The 20,285-nt window shown below is 34.2% G+C and overlaps 1 protein-coding gene across 6 annotated transcripts in view; it reads right to left on the minus strand.

The window, feature by feature from the left end:
• The window catches only part of LOC114334579 (protein alan shepard), a 531,107-nt gene that overhangs the window by 102,728 nt on the left and 408,094 nt on the right, over nt 1-20,285 (minus strand). For 5 of the 6 annotated variants that reach the window (XM_050645412.1, XM_050645410.1, XM_050645411.1 and 2 more), the window contains 2 exons: nt 10,949-11,187; nt 2,610-2,668 (listed from right to left, as the gene is read on the minus strand). In XM_050645412.1, the coding sequence (XP_050501369.1) occupies nt 2,610-2,668; nt 10,949-11,187 (298 nt within the window). The remainder of the gene's footprint in view (nt 1-2,609; nt 2,669-10,948; nt 11,188-20,285) is intronic. The other variant, XM_050645409.1, reaches the window with a different exon arrangement.

Raw genomic sequence — 20,285 nt, forward strand, 5'->3', positions numbered from 1 at the left:
TGATATAAACAATACATATACGAGTAAAAAAACTTGTGAAGTGGTAACGATTAAGTTCATTAGATATGCTAATTAGGGGGCGATTTTCCCGATTTTTTTATCAAAACAAAATGCACCAACTTTATTTTGAGCGTAACTTGTTTAATTTTGATGCTAGAAATTTTTTTATAAAGCAGAAATAAAGCTTTTTTAAACACTTTAAAAAAGTTGAAATGCGTTTTCCCCAAAAAGTTCTTCATTTTTTGATTATTTCTCATTGAAATATTAGATTTCGAATTTGGCGAATATGAACCTATTTTTGATTAGCTGTAACTCTGCTTCTGCTAGGTATAGAGCCCTAACATATACACCATTTTTTTCAGTTTTTTACAGGCTATATTTTTGCTAAGAATGTTTTTTTCTAGAAAATACTTATTTTTTGAGTTATTTGCGCTAAACCTTCTAAAAACGTGGTTATTTTGTTGAAAAATGAACATATTCACTCGCAAATAACTAGAAAAGTATTGACTTGGCGGAAAAACTCTATGGAATAAAAGTTGTTTAAAATTAGCCATTTTATCCATTTCCGGACTCATTCTGGACATGTATTTTTTCACTCTCAAGAGGGGGTGAAACTCACCCCCAGAGTAAAAGCACACATCGGCACAATATCACTTTTTTTCTCTGACGTGTTAGCTATGTGTATGCCAAATTTCATGTCAATCCAAGCGGTTCTTTAAAATTTAGAGGTTTTGCAATATTTTACCGTTAAAGAACGTACTACAGCGGTTTCCTTCGATTTTGCCCTAAAATATCAACCGGAGTAAGCAATATTTAGGTCGTAAATTTATTTTTAACCTTATTTAGGACCGAATTAGATAGATACAGATTAATATGTATTTCTAACTAGTAAGTTTTGGAGATCTTGCAAATACAATTAGAAGATTGTCGCTTTTCAATAAACAACGAATGTTTATTTTTGTATGCTTTCCCCCCCCCCCCCAATCTAATTAATATTTTCTTGTTGCGATGTTTTATTTGAAAGTCATTTCTAATTAGGCTTCTTCGGTCCATCTTTGGACATAAGCCTCCCCAATCCTTTTCCATTCTTCTCTGTCTGTCGCTACAGTTATCCACCTAGAACCCACGTGCTTCTTGATATCACCTGCCCATCTCATTTGGGGCCTTTCTCTGCTTCGTTTATATTCCCACGGTCTCCAATTTCAGAATAATTTTGTGCCATCGGTTTTCTTTTTGTCTTATAGTGTGTCCGGCAAATCTCCATTTCAATTTTGCAACTTCTTGTCTAACATCACTAACTTTGGTTTCCTCTCTTATCCACTCGTTTCTCTTTTTATCAATTAGTCTTATGTGCAACATTGGCCTTTCCATTGCTCTTTGCGTTGTTATGATTTTGTCCATGTTTGGTCCCCGTTTGAGAACCATAAGTGAGAACAGGGAGTACACGTTGATGGTATACCTTGGTCTTAAGATGTTGTGGATATCTTTTGTTTTTAAGGATGTGGCTTAGTTTGCCAAATACCGCCCATGCCAGTCTAACTCGTCTTTTGACCTCTGCTGTTTGGTTTTCCTTGTTAAGTTATATAATTTGACCCAGATATATACTATAATCGTGAACTTGTTCTATTTCATCTTGTCCGATCCTCATTGTGCTGTCCTTATCTGTATTTGTTAATTTGTTATGATTTTGGTCTTGCTGTAATTCATATTACGGCCTATCTTTCCAGCTTCTATGTCCAGTTCTTTCATCATTTCAAACAATTCTTTTTTTTATCGGTTATCAATACGGTATCACCAGCGTACCTCAGGTGGTTCAAGTGTTTTCCACAAATTTTTATACCCTTTACTTCCCTTTCTAATATTTTAAAAATATCTTCCAGAGCCTGATTGAAAAGTTTCGGTGATATTGTGTCACCCTGTCTCACGCCTCTATTTATTTGTATTGATTGTGTTGCTTCATATACTTTAATTGTTGTTTTGGCTTCCTTATATTATATATTGGCTATTAGGTCTGTATATCTGTGATCAATTCTGCTGTTAATCAAAGAACTTTTCACTGCCCAAAGCCTTTTCGAAATCTGTGAACGCTATATATAGAGGAATGTGGTATTCATTTGCTCGTTCTATAAGGATTTTCATACTTAATAAATGGTCACTTGTGCTAAATCCCTTTCTAAAACCAGCGTGTTCTTTCGACTGGTAGCCGTCGAATTTTGTCGTCAATCTATTGGTTAAAATTTTTATTAGAACTTTATACATTACATTGAGGAGTGTTATAGGACGGTAGTTTTTTATATCTGCTTTGTCCCCTTTCTTGTGTAGGATAATGGTTACGGATTCTTCCAGTTATTTGGGATTCTTTTTTCTTTTAATACTGTGTTAAAAAGGGAATGGAGAGTATTAATTTCCAATTTTCCACCATATTTCAGCATCTCTGCAGTTATTTTGAAAGTCATTTAATTTACCGAAAATACTCTGCGGTCTCATATTTATTAATAGTTAAAGAAACATGATATCAGAGACTGATATCAAGAATCTTGATAATGCATCGGCCATGAGCAACAGGTTTATTTGATTACAAAATAAAAAATAACTACGATATTACTTACCCTTACATTTGTTAGTATTTTTATCTAGGATCGCTTTGGTGGATATGATAGTGCCGAATCTGAAACAAGAAAAAAACTGTAAGTTCTACACCCGAACGAAATAAAATAAGATAAGTAAACATACACTCTTTATCAAGCTCTTTCACAGAAATATGAAAAACTTAAAAATGAATTTAAAATCGTTTACTAACATGAAAATGAAGAAAACTATATTTTTAAGGGCGTAGGCGCAAAATTTCGACTCCAATGCTTTTTAAATACATGCATTTTTTTTCCGAATCTTAAGAAAACTAATAAATAATTTTAAAAATTTTAAACGCACAATGAAAGATTACATTATTACCGATGGCCGAAAGTCCCTTAGAATAAATAAAAAGTTTCTTTTGAATGAGATATTTGAAATTAAAAATCACTCAATTTTCTCTTTTTTTTTTCACCCCTGTAACTCTTTAAAATAAACATTACAGAAGTTTTCAGTTAGAAGTCAATCAACAATTTTTATGACCATTATTTGGAAGTGAGAAATATGTGTGGTGTGCCTATAAAAAGTACGTATTGACTGTGCCGCGCCACAATCAAACGATCCAACGGAGGCAGCACGAGTTTGGTATGGAACATCATGACTGGTAATGAAACTTGCATACAGTCGGAAAAATGAAAGAATACCCATGAGCGATCACATCAATCACTTATTTTGTATTGCTGTCTTTTTCTATAAATAACAAACGTTTGTTATAGAAAAAGACAGCAAATACCAAATAAGTGATGGATGTGATCGTTCATGGGTATTCTTTCATTTTTCCGACTGTATGCAGGGCCGTCGAGAAGGCGGTACAACCGGTACATTTTACCGGGGCCCGGCGATGTAAGGGGCCCGGCGTCGACCAGACCAAAGACGTAATTTTTCAGGATTTTTTTGCTCTTCACTTTATTTTAATTTTAACAGCAATAAATCACAGAAGTCAAATGCTGCAGTGCAGTCAGATAACTATGGATATAGAGATTAAAAAGATTTCAGGGCTTCTAGAAGATTTACAAAAAATCAGAAATTCATTGAACAATATAAAGGGTCAGAATCTAAAGGGATAGGGCCTAGATTCCGTGCACTGTAGATATCTACATGTCGCTTTCTATCGATATTTGAATATCAAAATATATGAATTTTTAGCTTTAATTGAATTATTTTCTAGTTTTGCTCTAGTTTATCAATTAGAGTATAACCTAGCAAAACTAGAAAATAATTCAATTAAAGCTAAAAATTCAAATAATTTGATATTCAAATATCGATAGAAAGCGACATGTAGATATCTACAGTGCACGGAATCTAGGCCCAGGTCTTCCATTGTTAAAGAATCTAAATTAGTTACCAGCAATTAAGGAATAAATCCATAATTTACATCAAATAAAGAAAAACGGCGCAGGAAGCCTGTGAGATTTTTTGCTGATTGCTTGGGCCTAGTAGTGATGCGACTGATAATTTTGAGCCCGACGCAATATTTCGCTGTGAAATATTTAATATTGTCAAATAATAAGCAATTTAACCAGAATATTTAATGCGGCAAATTAAATTCATTCGCTATTTAACATCTTGTGGACATTCCGAGATGACGATGACGAGAATATTAAGAAAAAAATTGATATATTGCGCGAGTTTTGTAAAGAAGACATCAGTGAAGAATTGATAGATGACATTTTTCATTTGAGAGCGATATACAAGGATAATATTGGTAAATCTCAATTTTCTCCAATCTTCTTCTTTACGTGCCATCTCAGCGACGAAGGTTGGCAATCATCATTGCTATTCTAACTTTTGACACTACAGCCGAAAGAGTTCAGTTGAGCTGAATCCAAACCATTCTCTGATATTTCTCTGTCAGGACATTTTTCTTCTACCTATGCTGCGCCTTCCTTGAATCTTTCTCTGTAATTTCTCCAATAGATTTACTTAATAAAATTAAACATCTCAAATTAGATTCATTATTTCATGTCCATGAACCTAGCAGAGCAAGGTTAGCAGAATGGAATCAGACCAAGTGCATAATTAGGTGCTAATTAGGTGCTAATTAAGTACCCCAATCGCGAATTTAGTGCTCCTTTTTTTTTAAATTATGACGTGTTCTGCCAGGTACATATGAACTCAGCAGAGCACAACCATAAAAAATATCAAATCGAAAAGTGACCAAGCTTATAATTAAGTACTAATTAGGTGCTAATTTAGTACCCCAATCGCGAATTTAGTGCTCTTTTTTTTTAAATTATGACGTGTTCTGCCAGGTACATATGAACTCAGCAGAGCACAACCATAAAAAACATCAAATCTAAAAGTGACCAAGCTTATAATTAAGTACTAATTAGGTGCTAATTTAGTACCCCAATCGCGAATTTAGTGCTCCTTTATTTTTTAAGTTATGACATGTTCTGCCAGGTACATATGAACTCAGCAGAGCACAACCATAAAAAATATCAAATCGAAAAGTGACCAAGCTTATAATTAAGCACTAATTAGGTGCTAATTTAGTACCCCAAACGTGAATTTAGTGCTCCTTTTTTTTTTAATTATGACGTGTTCTGCCAGGTACATATGAACTCAGCAGAGCACAACCATAAAAAACATCAAATCGAAAAGTGACCAAGCTTATAATTAAGTACTCGGAATTCAGAGTTTAATTTGAATCTAGTCAATGAACCTTGGATCGCTGCATTAATTATGATACCGTTGACGAGTTTCATATTTTTCACTTGTCATTTTAAGGATTTTTCGATTTTGTACACGAAAAGTTAGGATAGATTTGCAATGAAATTGTCAACTCTAAACATTTTTTTTTTCAACCGTAGAATATGTGATAAGGGGCTGTCCATAAATTACGTAAGACTTTTTCATGTATGCATCTCCGTCTTTCTAATGATGGATCAGATTGACGTCTCTTTTCAATCATCTTACGTAATTTATGGACAGCCCCTAATGAATAAGAAAGGGAGCTTTAAATTATAGAGAAAAGTACTAAATAAACACTCAATTAGCATCTGACTGAGATAAGTCACGTCAATTTGATATTTTCTAACTGCTGTGCTTTGCTGAGTCATAATCTAAAAAAAAGGAGCACTAAAATCGCAAATGGGGTACTAATTAGCACCCAACTATTAGCTAGGCAATGTTTCATTCCGACGTTTTCTTATGGTACTTTTATGGTACTGAGCTCACATGAAGCTTGGCAGAACATATGACGGTGTAAAAGTAAGAAAAAAAGAAGCACCTTTTGGGGTACTAAATTAGCACCTAATTAGTACTTAATTATAAGCTTAGTCACTTTTCGATTTGATGTTTTTTATGGTTGTGCTCTGCTAAGTTCATATCTACCTGGCAGAACATGTCATTACTTAAAAAATAAAGGAGCACTAAATTCGCGATTGGGGTACTACATAAGCACCTAATTAGAACTCAAATGTGAGATAGGCCAGCAACTGTATTGATGATTTTTTCAACGGCTTGACTTTGTACTGACCTCGCATAAACTTGAATGCAGTACGCGCCAAAATTTGGAAAAAAAACTGAGCATGAAATTCGTTATTAGGGCACTTAATTAGCACCTAAATTTAAGATAGGTATGTTTGGACTTTTTTGATTTTTTGAGGTAGTACTCTAATGACTTCATATGTACCCGGCAGAACATGGCTTAAAGGAAAGAAAAAATGGAGCATTTAATTCGCGATTGGGGTACTAAATTAGCACCTAATTAGTACTTAATTATAAGCTTGGTCATTTTTCGATTTAACGTTTATTAAAGTTGTACTCTGCTGAGTACATATGTACTTGGCAGAACGCGTCATAATTTAAAAAAAAAAGAAGCACTAAATTCGCGATTGGGGTACTAAATTAGCACCTAATTAGTGCTAAATTATAAGCTTGGTCACTTTTCGATTTGATGTTTTTTATGGTTGTGCTCTGCTGAGTTCATATGTACCTGGCAGAACATGTCATAACTTAAAAAATAAAGGAGCACTAAATTCGCGATTGGGGTACTACATAAGCACCTAATTAGCACTCAAATGTGAGATAGGCCAGCAACTCTATTGATGATGTTTTCAACGGCTTGACTTTGTACTGACCTCGCATGAACTTGAATGCAGTACGCGTCAAAATTTGGAAAAAAAACTGAGCATGAAATTCGTTATTAGGGCACTTAATTAGCACCTAATTAGCACCTAAATTTAAGATAGGTATGTTTAGATTTTTTTGATTTTTTAAGGTAGTACTCTAATGACTTCATATGTACCTGGCAGAACATGTCATAATTTAAAAAACAAAGGAGCACTAAATTCGCGATTGGGGTACTAAATTAGCACCTAATTAGTACTTAATTATAAGCTTGGTCACTTTTCGATTTGATGTTTTTTATGGTTGTGCTCTGCTGAGTTCATATGTACCTGGCAGAACACGTCATAATTTTAAAAAAAAAAGGAGCACTAAATTCGCGATTAGGGTACTTAATTAGCACCTAATTAGTACCTAATTATGCACTTGGTCTGATTCCATTCTGCTAACCTTGCTCTGCTAGGTTCATGGACATCATTATTTCCTAACGTCGTTATTGCGTTAATAGTACATTGTTTACCGGGTAGGAAAAGCTTAACATTCCTGGACGACTGTGAAGATTGCTAAGTCGAGGCGGAAGCCGAGACTTAGCAACACAGAGTCCAGGAATGTGGCTTTTCCTACGAGGTAAACATACTATTTTTCCGCAAATCGTTTAAAATTCGACAGATATTGATTGATTTAAAAAAAACGCGATAATTTTATTCCCAAATAAATGGTGCTTTGAAATTCCTAATAAAATTACTTGGGTTACTATGGAAACGTATTGAGGTTGAATTGTCAAACTTGACGCTTATAAATTTAATTGCTGGTGTTCTCGAAAGTAAAATGATAAGTGATGATGAAATTTCCATTCCTGGGACTCCTCCAGAGCTGGTTGAGGCAGTGAATACTGCTTCATTAGAATTATTGCCAAAGAAATCAAGAGAAAAGTACGAAAATGCATACAGACGTTTTATGGATTATCGCATGAGTAAAAATTCTATCATTTATGTAGAACACTAACAACTGTACGGAAATATCATTTCCTTACAGTAAGGAAATGACATTTCCTTACAGTAAGGAAGTCCTGACTTTTTCTTCAAGAAATTTTGACAGGAATGTCAAAATTTCCTGGCGATTTGCGGAAAAAATATTTTGCACATTGCCGGTGACAGTCGCAGAAGCGAAAAGATCCTTTAGTTTTCTTTCCCGCATAAAGAATGCTGTGATATCTACAATGAAACACAGGATTGGTTAACTCGCCTATCAACTTTGTGCATTGAGAATGATTTGGTAAAATCATGCAATTTTTCGAAAGTTATAGACATCTTTTCGAAAAGCACCTGCATTATAAATATTTTCACTATTATAAATATAATGAAAATTTAATAAAATTTATATTTGAAATGTTTCTTATTACATATTTTTACTATTGATAATTTTATTTCTATAAAAGTTGAACAATTTTTTTCGCCCTTCACTTATTGTGGGGGGGGGGGAGGCGTGCGTCACGAAACGAAAAACCAATAAATGGTATGGGACCAATAAAACCAATAAAACAACCGGAATCGATGCATCCCCTTGCATCAATACAATGCCCAGCTCTTATACAGATTGTACAACATCCGAATATTCGAAGGCGAAAATTTCAATTTGGTGGGCCATCCTACATACAGCTCTGACTTCGTACCGTGCGATTTCTTGCGTTCCCAAGAATCAAAAAGAAACTATCCGGTAAAACGCTCGATGAGGCGGTCGAAGCTTACAAAAAGATCATTTCTGAGATATTTATTTCGGATAGGTATAAATGCTTCGACGATTGGTTTCTGCGAATGTAAAGGTGCATTTATCGTAAAGGCGAATATACACTTATGAAAAACAATAAAGCTAATTTTTCTTATCTGCTTTGCTTCTATTAGTTGTGCAAAACCTATAGTGTACGCCTCGCATTTGAATAAATTATTTTTCAAGAAAAACCAACAATAAAATTAATACATATGTAAAATTACATATTAAGAGGAGACAGTAGCGATCAACAGGTAGCAAAAACGCGTTCCAAGATTGCGGCTGTAATTTTGAATATTTTTTCGAGATATTTGGCATGCACACGTAATCGTAATTTAATAAAGAATGGCGGTACAGAGCCCAATTTGAAAAATATATTAATATGTGGAAATTACTCTCTAATTAAATACAATATTAAAAAAACTAGCCTGTACCGCCATTAAGAAGAACAAAAAAATACACTTTCTTCAAATAAACTTTTTTATCCTATGCCTAGATTTTGTGTCATTTTGGAACTACTAAAATTTTTTATTTCATTACGTGAATTTTCACAGAAGGTAGGGAATAGTCCAAGGATCATTTTATATATCATGCCGCTGTACGCTAAAACCTTGGGGGTGGTTGCAACCCCATCTCGGGGGTGGTAATTTTTTATTACATTTTAACCATGTAAATCGATATAAAAGGTTATTCTAAAAAAAATGTTTTTTACATTTTCTTCGTAAAACTAATATTTTTCGAGTTATTTGCGCTTGAAAGTAACAGTTTTTCGTCGAAAAAATCGACTTTTTTAGAGGGTTTTTTGAGAATACCTCGAAAAATATGCATTTAATCAAAAAAACTGCAGATAACAAAATTGTATCTTTTAGTAACACAAACGAAATTCTTTTTCTGTAATACATATCTTTAAGACCAATACAAACCGATATACGGCATGTTAAAGGTTAGCTTTTCTCGTCAAATGCATAATTTGAAATATGCAAAGCCAAATAACGGGAAAACTTTGCATTTTTCGAGGAAAACTTACATTATCTTTTTTCAAGTATACAATTAAACCTTTCAAAGAATAATAATAAAAATTTCTAGCATGAAAATAGAGCGACTTATGATCAAAAAAAGGTCGGTACCTACCCTCCTAATTAAAAATTGGTCTTCACCTTTCTGTAATTCCTTGTATTGTCAATACATCCAAGAAGTTTAACCTATTTAAAAGGCCTAATTTTAGAAAAATTGGAGTTTAAAGAAAAATTGATTTTTTGCAATTTCGTATTTTTCACCTTTTACTTCAAAATATCTCCGAAAATACTGGAGATACGAAAAAAATGATTAACTACTAAACTGTAGCTTCTTTAATAACTGAAATTATATTGTGCATAGATTACAGTGAATAGTTAGCGAGATATAGCTGTTTAAAACTTCTATTTACGAGCAAACACCCCCATATTCTAGCCCTTTAAACCCACCCAATTAAAAACTAAGGGATCTAACGGAATTTAATTTACACAGTCTTATAGCTCTTCAAAACTCCTACAAAATCATTTTTGAAAAAACTTTTTATCGCCAAAAATGAAGAAGCTATGCTTATAAAACGACTTTTTTTTTGAAATATTCGAATAGTCCGCTTATGGAACATTTTCAATGCATGTATAATACCACAGAACTGGTTCGTATACTGGAAGATGACTTAAAAACTATTTGTATTTGTACTTCTACATATTTGTAAATTCGTATTTTTGTGTAAATAAATGTTTTTGTAATTCTTTAATTCTACTTTTTTTTCTGTATAGATCTATTAAATTATCTACTTATAAAAATTGTAATGTTCTTAAGAGGGTGGTTTTTAAGGGTTGAAATATTATGATATTATATCCTAAACCATAAAACAATCATTATTTTTAGCCAATCAAAACCAAATTTTACTCATATTAAAGTTTACAATGTTTTTATATAATTTTTGACAATAAGGGGTAGTTTACACCCCTAAGAATAATCAACGCCCTTGAGCATGTTACAGAATATGAAGTACAGGGTGAGATGATCCTAATCCCAAATTTTTATGTAAATCGATGCAAGCCGAAATTATTCTTTTAGGATAAGTAATTTTTTATATATAGCTCCAACAAGGGTGGTTTTAAGGGTTGAAATATTATGATAGTAAATCTTAAAGCATAAAACAATCATTATGTAACTAATAAGAATCAAATGTTGACAATATTAAAGTTTAAAATGTTATTTTAAAATTTTTTACAAGTAGTTTTTGTAGGGGTAGTTTTCACCCATAAAAAACCAAAAGCGTACAACGGCTCAATATAGAAAATGAACTAGAGGGTGAAATGAGCCTAATCCCAAATTTTTGTACAAATCGATGCTGGACAAGAAAATTGCGAGGTTTTGCCATTTTTTCAGTTTTATTTCCTCAACTATTAGCGGATATTAACATTAAACAGTAAATTAGTAAAAACAATCGTATGACACTTACTGTTGACACATATTAACTAAATCCTTGTCGGTGGTCGCTGGATTCAGTCCCCTGATGTAAAGGTTGGTCTTCGAAAGCTGCTCGGATCCGGACGAGGAATTGTTAGAAGACGTATTGGTATTGTTAGGCATGTTGTTGCTGAGAGAGGTCGAAACGTTGCCGCTTTGACTGCCGGTGTGACTACTCGAGCTACTAGCATTTGACGGAGATGTCGCTGTTGGCACTCTTTGATTTGTGTACTGAAACAAAAGTTAACTATTGACAATACAAAATACAATAGATTTCGTTAATTGTTGAAAGATCTGTATTGTAACTAGGAAAAAGCGGCAATATTACCAAAATTAATATCACAAGAGAGTGAGAATAAATTGACAATAATGCTATAATTTTTCGAAAACTTGTTGCCTGGCATGCTTGAATGGAAACAAGTTTGAGAAAAAAATTGGAGCATTATTTTCTTATTTATTCTTACTATTGTGTGATATTCGACAGGTTATATTTAAATACTTACATACAAAATTCAAGTCTTTGTATAAAACCATTCAGTGACATGTATCCCAATTAATGTGACACACATTTTTCAACTTGTAAAAGCGAACAGCACAGTTTAGCAAATATTCAGACAAAGATATTAATAAAATATTAGTTAAAATTATTTATAAACATAGTTTTATTCATGAAATAATCTTACCGAAGTACACTCGAGCGCTTAAAATTGCCGATTTGTGTTATCCTCGTGGTAATTTGACATTAGATGCAGAACTAAAAGTTTATTATGGTTCATTTTCTTAAATGTGACAGTTGTCAAAACTAAAAAAGTCGTTGTAAATAAACAGAAACAATCTACCTAAAAATATTCCCAGTATATTAATCTAGGCAGAATATTCCCGGTATAATAATAATCTGATTTAAACACGTAATGAAAAATCTTACTACACGATTGGAAGTTAAAATCATTAAAAAATAACCAACATTAATATCACAAGAGAGTGAGAATAAATTAACAATAATGCAACAATTTTTCTTAAACTTGTTGCGTAGCAATAGCTATTGCCCAATGACAACAAATTTGAGAAAAATAAATGGAGCATTATTTTCTTATTTATTCTTACTATCGTGTGATATTCGACAGGTTATTTTTTAATACTTACATACAAAATTAAGTCTTTGTATAAAAAAATTTAGTGACATTTATCCCAATTAATGCGACACACAGTTTTCAGCTTGTCAAAGTGAACAGCACAGTTTAGAAAATATTCAGACGAAGAATAAAATATTAGTTAGAATTATAAGTTTTAATAAATTTTTATACCAGTATACAAATCGAAGTTTTTACTTCTACGTAAGTTTACTTCTACGTAAGTTTACTTCTAGTAAGTAACTATGGTATACAGCCAACTAGTGTTTTTCCCTTTAATTTGTTTAACATATACAGGGTGGGCCAAAGAAAACAGATATTCGATATTCGGCAGTAATATTTTCAAATATTTTACTGCTGTTTATTATTAAATATATTATATTTAATGCATAACATTAACATTGCATAACAAAACTAAATTTAAAAATCATATTTTAAACAAAACGTACGTTGATTTTTATAAAAATTCATATAGGTCTGGATCCCGCGTATGAAAAAAAAGTTGATTAATAGCAAGCTGAAAATTTGTTAATAGCTTAAGGGTGTCTAGTCGAATAAATTTTGATATATGGGAACACTGAAACAGGGGCAGTTTTAATTGTGGAACAGGTTAAAAATTTGGAACGGTCACAGCACGAAAACGGCACATTTATTTTGTCCGACAGAACAGACTTAAACTCTCCGAACAGAGATAAAACTCTCATGAAAAAATCAGACTGCTATTTATTACCTGTCATAATTCCTGTCATTTGACATATTTTACATGTTCCACTCATTAAAACGCCCATTTGGTGATAAATAGCAGTCTGATTTTTACATGAGAGTTTAATCTCTGTTCGAAGAGTTTAAGTCTGTTCTGTCGGACAAAATAAATGTGCCGTTTTCGTGCTGTGACCGTTCCAAATTTTTAACCTGTTCCATAATTAAAACTGCCCCTGTTCCAGTGTTCACACATATCAAAGTTTATTCGACTAGACACCCTTAAGCTATTAACAAATTTTCAGCTTGATATTAATCAACTTTTTTTTCATACGCGGGATCCAGACCTATATGAATTTTTATAAAAATCAACGTACGTTTTGTTTAAAATATAATTTTTAAATTTAGTTTTGTTATGCAATGTTAATGTTATGCATTAAATATAATATATTTAATAATAAACAGCAGTAAAATATTTGAAAATATTACATATTTATATTTTTTTAATATTTTGTTGAACTTCTGACCTTAATCAGATGGAAAATATTTGGGAGCTTTTAAACCGAGAAATTTCCGGTGAAAAGATCACTAACGAAATTATTTTGATTAAAGAACTAATATATCGTTGAAACCACAGTAACAAATTGAAGCAAAAAAAAATGAACCGCATTCAAAGTATGCCTAGACGGGTACTAGCGATAATCAAAGTTAGAGGGGGCTCAGCAAAATATTAAAAAATTACAAATATGTGATATTTTCAAATGGTTTATTGCTGTTTATTATTAAATGTATTATATTTAATAATAAACATCAACAAAACATTTAAAAATATCACATATTTTTATTTTCCAATATTTTGTTGGGCCACCTTTAACTTTGATTAGCGCTTGTATCCGTCTTGCCATACTTTGAATGCAGGTAATTTTTTTTGCTTCAATTTGTCATTGTGGTTTCAATGATATATTAGTCCTTTAATCAAAACAATTTCGTTAGTGACCTTTTCATCGGAAATTTCTCGTTTTAAAAGCTCCCAAATATTTTCCATCTGATTAAGGTCAGAAGTTCAACAAATTATTAAAAAGTATATAAACTTGTAATATTTTCAAATGTTTTATTGGTGTTTATTATTAAATATAATACAGGGTGTAACAAAAATACAGGTCATAAACTAAATCACATATTCTGGGACCAAAAATAGTTCGATTGAACCTAACTTACCTTAGTACAAATGTGCACCTAAAAAAGTTACAGCCCTTTGAAGTTACAAAATAAAAATCGATTTTTTTCAATAGATCGAACACTGTTTGAGGTTTCTTATTGAAAACGGACATGTGAAATTCTTATAATAGGAACATCTGAAAAAAAAATTATAGTGAAATTTTTGTACCCCATAAAAATTGTATGGGGGTTTTGTTCCCTTAAACCCCCCCAAAGTTTTGTGTACGTTCAAATTAAATTATCATTGTGGCACAAACTAGAACACAATGTTTTTAAAACTTTTTTGCCTCTTAGTACTTTTTCGAAAAGTTAGTTTTTTTTGAGATATTTTGAATATTTTGTCAAATCCATCACATATTTGTGTGTACTGTTTTTACGATTTTAGAGACTTGGTAATAATATGAAAATTTATTTATAAATTACAGTTTGAGGTATACTTTGAACCATATTAAAAAAGAAGCCACATCTCGATAAAAGGTGCCTTATCTGAAAAATACTAAGATGCAAAAAAGTTTTAAAAACACTGTGTTTAACTAATGGTACAGCAATAATCGTTTAATTGGAACGTACACAAACATTTGGAGGGTTTAAAGGCACAAAACCCCCATAAAATTTTTATGTAAACATATTAAAAAAGAAGCCGCATCTCGATTAAAACTGGTTTATCGAAAAAGTACTAGGAGGCAAAAAAGTTTTAAAAACATTGTGTTTAACTAATGGTACTACAAAATTAATTTAATTAGGACGCACATAAAAGTTTGGGGGGGTTTAAGGGAACAAAACCCCCATAAAATATTTATGGGCTGTACAAATTTCAATATAATTTCTTTTTAGGATGTTCATGCCATAAAAATGCCACATGTCCATTTTCATTAAAAAATCTCTAATAGTTTTCGATATATCGGAAAAAATCGGTTTTCATTTTGTAACTTCAAAGGGCTGTAACTTTTTTTGTGTGCATATTTGTACTAAGGTAAGTTAGGTTCAATCGAACTATTCTTGGTCCCAGAATATGTGATTTAATTTATGACCTGTATTTTTGTTACACCCTGTATACTTGTTGTATAAGATTAACAATACATAACAAAATTAAATTTAAAAATAATATTTTAAACAAAACGTACCTATTAGTGGAACAGTTGATTTTTATAAAAATTCATAGGTGGTCATAATAACATGGCCAGGGACTGTATATACAGGGTGAGGCAAATAAATGGCCTATTAGAAATATTTCGAGAACTAAAGACAACAGAATCATGAAAATTTGAATTATGGGGTTTTGAAGGGTCATCTGTTTAATGAAAATGTTTTCATCTATTTGCTACTTCCGGTTATACCGGAAGTTGCTTATAACTTCGAATTTTTAAATGGGACACCCTGTATATTGTGACGAATTTCTAACTGAGGCCGGCCCTGCCCCTAGTAGTCAACAAACAACAGCGACACGTCATCGACGAGTATTGTCTCCGCTAATCCAGAAGTTTCCCCGATGATAGGCGTGGACCCGCCTCAGGCCTTCCTGAATGTTCTCGAAGCAGAGCCGTATCTATATAAGCGGAGGATTTTTAAGCAGAGGGCAGTCAGTTAATATATTCGACGCGATATATTGTTTTATTGTTTGATCGGGTTGCTGAAATGTATGTATTTGTAAAGTAGATAAGTCGTATTTGTAAATAAATTAAATGTTAGAAAGTGTAAAATAAATTAGATATTGTTGTTAAATAAGTGTTAATTGTAAGTGTTATAAATAAACAATTTCAAGTAAGTCTTTTATTTATTTAATAATAATTAAAAGTCAATTCGCGTAATATTTCCTAAAAAAACGTAACAAAATGGTGCAGAAGTGAGGATACTTGAAATACATAAATTTAACGTAAATTTTCGGTTTAAATAGAGTGTGGAACTTTTAAAAATAAATAAAATATAAATCGTAATAAATAAAGTGTGTGACAATGTCTTCACAACATAAGAAAATCACTGAATTGATCGTTAAGGAGCTCCGCAACCAGTTAGAAGAGAGAGACATGGACACTACTGGGAAAAAGGCTGATCTAGTCGAACGTCTAAAGAACGCTCTTCAAGAAGAGGGTCAAGATCCAGAAACCTATTTGTTTGAAGACAAGCATGCTGCTTTGATTTCGTCAATTACATCGTTAGAGAGCAAAGTTTCTAGTGAAATCTCCCAAGTTTCCTCGGATGTTTTGAAAGTTTCGACAGACATTACATCGTTAGAGAACAAAGTATCGACAGACATTACATCGCTAGAGAACAAAGTCTCGACAGACATTACATCGTTAGAACATAGAGTTTCTAGTGATATTCTGAAAGTTTCGGGTGATATTTCATCCCTTGAAAGCAAGATGACTGACAAGATCTCTAAAGTCACTTCGGATTTTGACGACAAGATATCGTCCATAAAATCTACTTTTGAAGAAAAGATCAAGGAAATAGAAAAGAAACTGGAGGAAACTGAAAAAGTGGACAAAGTGGTGGAACCCATCTTAACAGACATTAAATATGATAAAACGAAATACAAATTGGAGCCACGGTCGATAGTTGAAGGGAGTGTGAGTCTTGCTCATGTTAAGGTGCCAAATTTCGACGGAAAGTCTTCCTGGAACAGTTATGTGAAACAGTTCGAAGCAGGTGCAAGAGCGAACGGATGGTCTGAAAAAGACAAAGCTGTAAACCTGGTTATTGCTCTTCGAGGAGAGGCTTTAGATGTACTGGAGACCATAGCAGTAGAGGAAACTAATGATTATGAACAACTTATGAAGAGACTAAACATGCGCTATGGGCAGGAACATTTGGAGTATGTCTATCAGGCGCGGCTTAAAAATCGACGACAAAAGAAAGATGAAGCTCTTCAAGAATACGAGGTCGATATTGCCAGGTTAGTACGGTATGCATATCCAACAGCTCCCGAAGACATGATGGAAAAGTTGGCTGTTCAAACATTCATTGATGGCCTTCGTGATCATGAAATGCAAAGAACACTGCGGTTAGCTCGTCACAAGACGCTGGTCGATGTCTTGTCTGCCGCCCTCGAATACGAATCAGCTACCCAGGCCTCTGGCGGGTACAGTAAAGTTAGGACCGTGAAAGAGGAAGAGGATGAAGACAAACTTGACCAGCTGGTAAATATGGTGAAAGGCTTTACATCGAAGAAAACGAAGACCATGAACTGCTGCAATTGTGGTGAAAAGGGGTACGCACGGAGTTTAAGGAAGAACGCAAATCAAGAAACTCACCAGCAGGAAATAAGAGAACGCACAGACCCTAGGGGGGCAGCCTCGACTCAGAACTCCTCTAAAGACCATCTAATACTAATAGCTTCTTTGAAATGTCGTGAAGATAATGTATATGTAGATGGAGAAATAAATGGTAAAAATTATACATTGTTGGTGGATACCGGAGCAACCAGGACCATTATACGACCATCAGTTATAAACAGTCGTAAGAAACTCTTACCAACGAGGTTGCGACTGCGGACTGCCACAGGTGAAAATGCCAACATCCACGGAGAAATCCAGATACAATTGGGGATTGGAGCAGAAAAGTTCGTCCATACTGTCATAGTTGCAGACATCGAAGAAGATGTTATATTAGGAATGGACGTAATGAATTTGCGTGGATTTCAATTGGATTTTAAGAACAGGGTAATCAAAGTTGGCAACGAGGAGGTATTTCTTCATCCACATGATGACAGCACTATGCTAGCAGCTATTAGAGAAGATACAGTTGTGCCTGCGAGGAGTGAAACGATCATCGTAGCGCGGCTACAGGGAATTGTAGAAGAAGGAACACCTGTTATGATGGAGCCATGGAACCACGACGAGGAGGTTGGCCGAGGAATCATAATTGGAAAGGAATTGGTTACTTCTGCTAAAGAAATTCCCGTGAGATTGATTAATGTCAATGACTACCCAGTGACCATCAAGAAGGAGACAAAAGTAGGAACTTGTGTACCCGTGACGTCCATAATCCGGCAGACGACAACATCAGATAATTCCAACGACAAGTTCGACCAAATGGTTGCAGTTGCAGGCCAATCTCTAAATCAAATGGAAAAAAGGAAATTAAGGGAATTTCTTAGGCAATATCGTGACATATTCGTACCGAAAGGAGGAAAGACAGGAAGAACGACAGTTGTCAAACATAAAATTGACACTGGTACCGCTAGGCCAATTCGTCAAACAGCTCGACGATTACCACAGGCAAAGAGAGAGGAAGCTGAAAGGATTGTTCAAGAAATGAAGAAAGACGGGGTGATAGAATCTTCTACGAGCCCATGGGTCTCTCCGGTGGTCCTAGTCAAGAAGAAAGATGGAACTACGAGGTTCTGTGTGGACTACCGTTTGTTGAACAATGTTACCAAGAAAGATAGTTATCCTCTGCCTCGGATCGACGACACGTTGGACACATTGGCTGGAAGTAAATTGTTTTCTACGTTGGACTTGAAGTCTGGATATTGGCAGGTAGAAATGGATCCAGTGGACAAGGAGAAGACGGCCTTTACGACAGGATCTGGATTATGGGAATTCAACGTTATGCCGTTTGGACTCTGTAACGCTCCTGCGACATTTGAGAGGCTTATGGAAAATGTGTTGAGAGGGTTATCTTGGAAAACGTGCCTGGTGTATTTAGACGACATAATCGTTTTGGGAGAGACGTTTGAAGACCACCTGAAGAATTAAGAAGACGTCTTTAATCGACTTAAAGCTGCCCAGTTAATGTTAAATCCCAAGAAATGCCAGTTATTTCAAAGAAAAGTCAATTATTTAGGTCTTATATATCATAAGGAACACATTAAAATAATTAAAATAATAAGATATGCCTCCAACCAACAACTTAAAGGGACCTTCTCAGGACCAAGCAACAAAACGACTCGGACCAAGCGTCCGAATATGCCATTTAAATATAGAAGGTATTAGTAGAAGTAAATGTGAGTACCTTCAAAAGGTACTCATTGAAAATAATATCGACGTAGTCGCAATTCAGGAAACCCATGTAGAAAACGAGGAACAAATTCTCGCTAGAGGAAGAATTCATGGTTACGATTTACTGGGTGCAACTTACCATCCAGCTTATGGAGTAGCAACCTATGTACGAAACAAAATAGAAAATGCACACATATGTTCTACATCAGACATAAATAACATTCATACGGTTACCATACAAATTGGCGAAATTACTGTCAGCAATATTTATAAACCACCGGCAGTCCTGTGGCCTCCGCATGTTATTCACGCCCACCCACACCCCTCAGTGTATGTTGGAGATTTTAACAGCCATCACGAACTCTGGAAGTATAGACAAAGTGATCAAAACGGCGAGGCTTTGATAAATTGGAGCGAAGGGGCTGGCACGTATTTAGTCTTTGACGCTAAAGATAGGGGAACTTTTCGATCTGCAGCCTGGAGGCGAGAATACAACCCAGACCTATCCTTTGTCTCCACAAACGAAAACAATCAACCCCTGGCAGCTTCACGTACAGTGCTCCCAGATTTTCCACATAGCCAACATAGACCAGTTGTAATAGAAGTTGGCATCAAAATACCAATAATAACATCTTTCCCTCGACCTAGGTGGAACTTTAAAAAAGCAGACTGGGCGACTTTTACTGCGAGATTGGACAAATGTCTCGGATGGATAACCCCAACACGTACAAACTATATGAGGTTTGTTGGCGCAGTTATATCTACAGCGAAGAAAACTATACCCAGAGGATATCGTAGAGATTATGTCCCAGGATGGGATGAAAAATGCGAAAAATTGTATCAAGAATACAACGAAAGCCAAGACCGAGAAATTGCGGACGAACTGCTGCACAGTTTGGATGCAGCCAGACGGCAAAAATGGATGGAAACTGTGGAAAAACTAGACTTTAGTAAATCAAGCAGAAAAGCGTGGTCCTTACTTAGAAAACTTGGTAGTAGCAGACACTCAACTAGAGACAAAGTACCAATAGTTCCCAACAGAGTGGCCTCCCACATTGTAGCAAACTCAAGGGCACCTAGAGATCGTGACCACACCACCAAAGTAAAACAAGACCTAAAAATATTAAAGTCTGCATGCCCGCCTACATCTGAATACTCTGACGAGTTTACTCCAGAAGAAATTACCTCAGCAATATCAGAAATTAAATCTGGAAAGGCACCCGGCTCCGATAAAATACATCCAGAATTTTTACTCCATTGTGGCAAATATGCTAGGAAATGGCTGGCTGATTTCTACACAGATATATTAAAATCAGGAGAAATCCCCCATTTCCTTAAAAAG

This window comes from Diabrotica virgifera, chromosome 3 (genome assembly GCF_917563875.1).
Source record: "Diabrotica virgifera virgifera chromosome 3, PGI_DIABVI_V3a".
In the NCBI taxonomy this organism is placed as follows: domain Eukaryota; kingdom Metazoa; phylum Arthropoda; class Insecta; order Coleoptera; family Chrysomelidae; genus Diabrotica; species Diabrotica virgifera.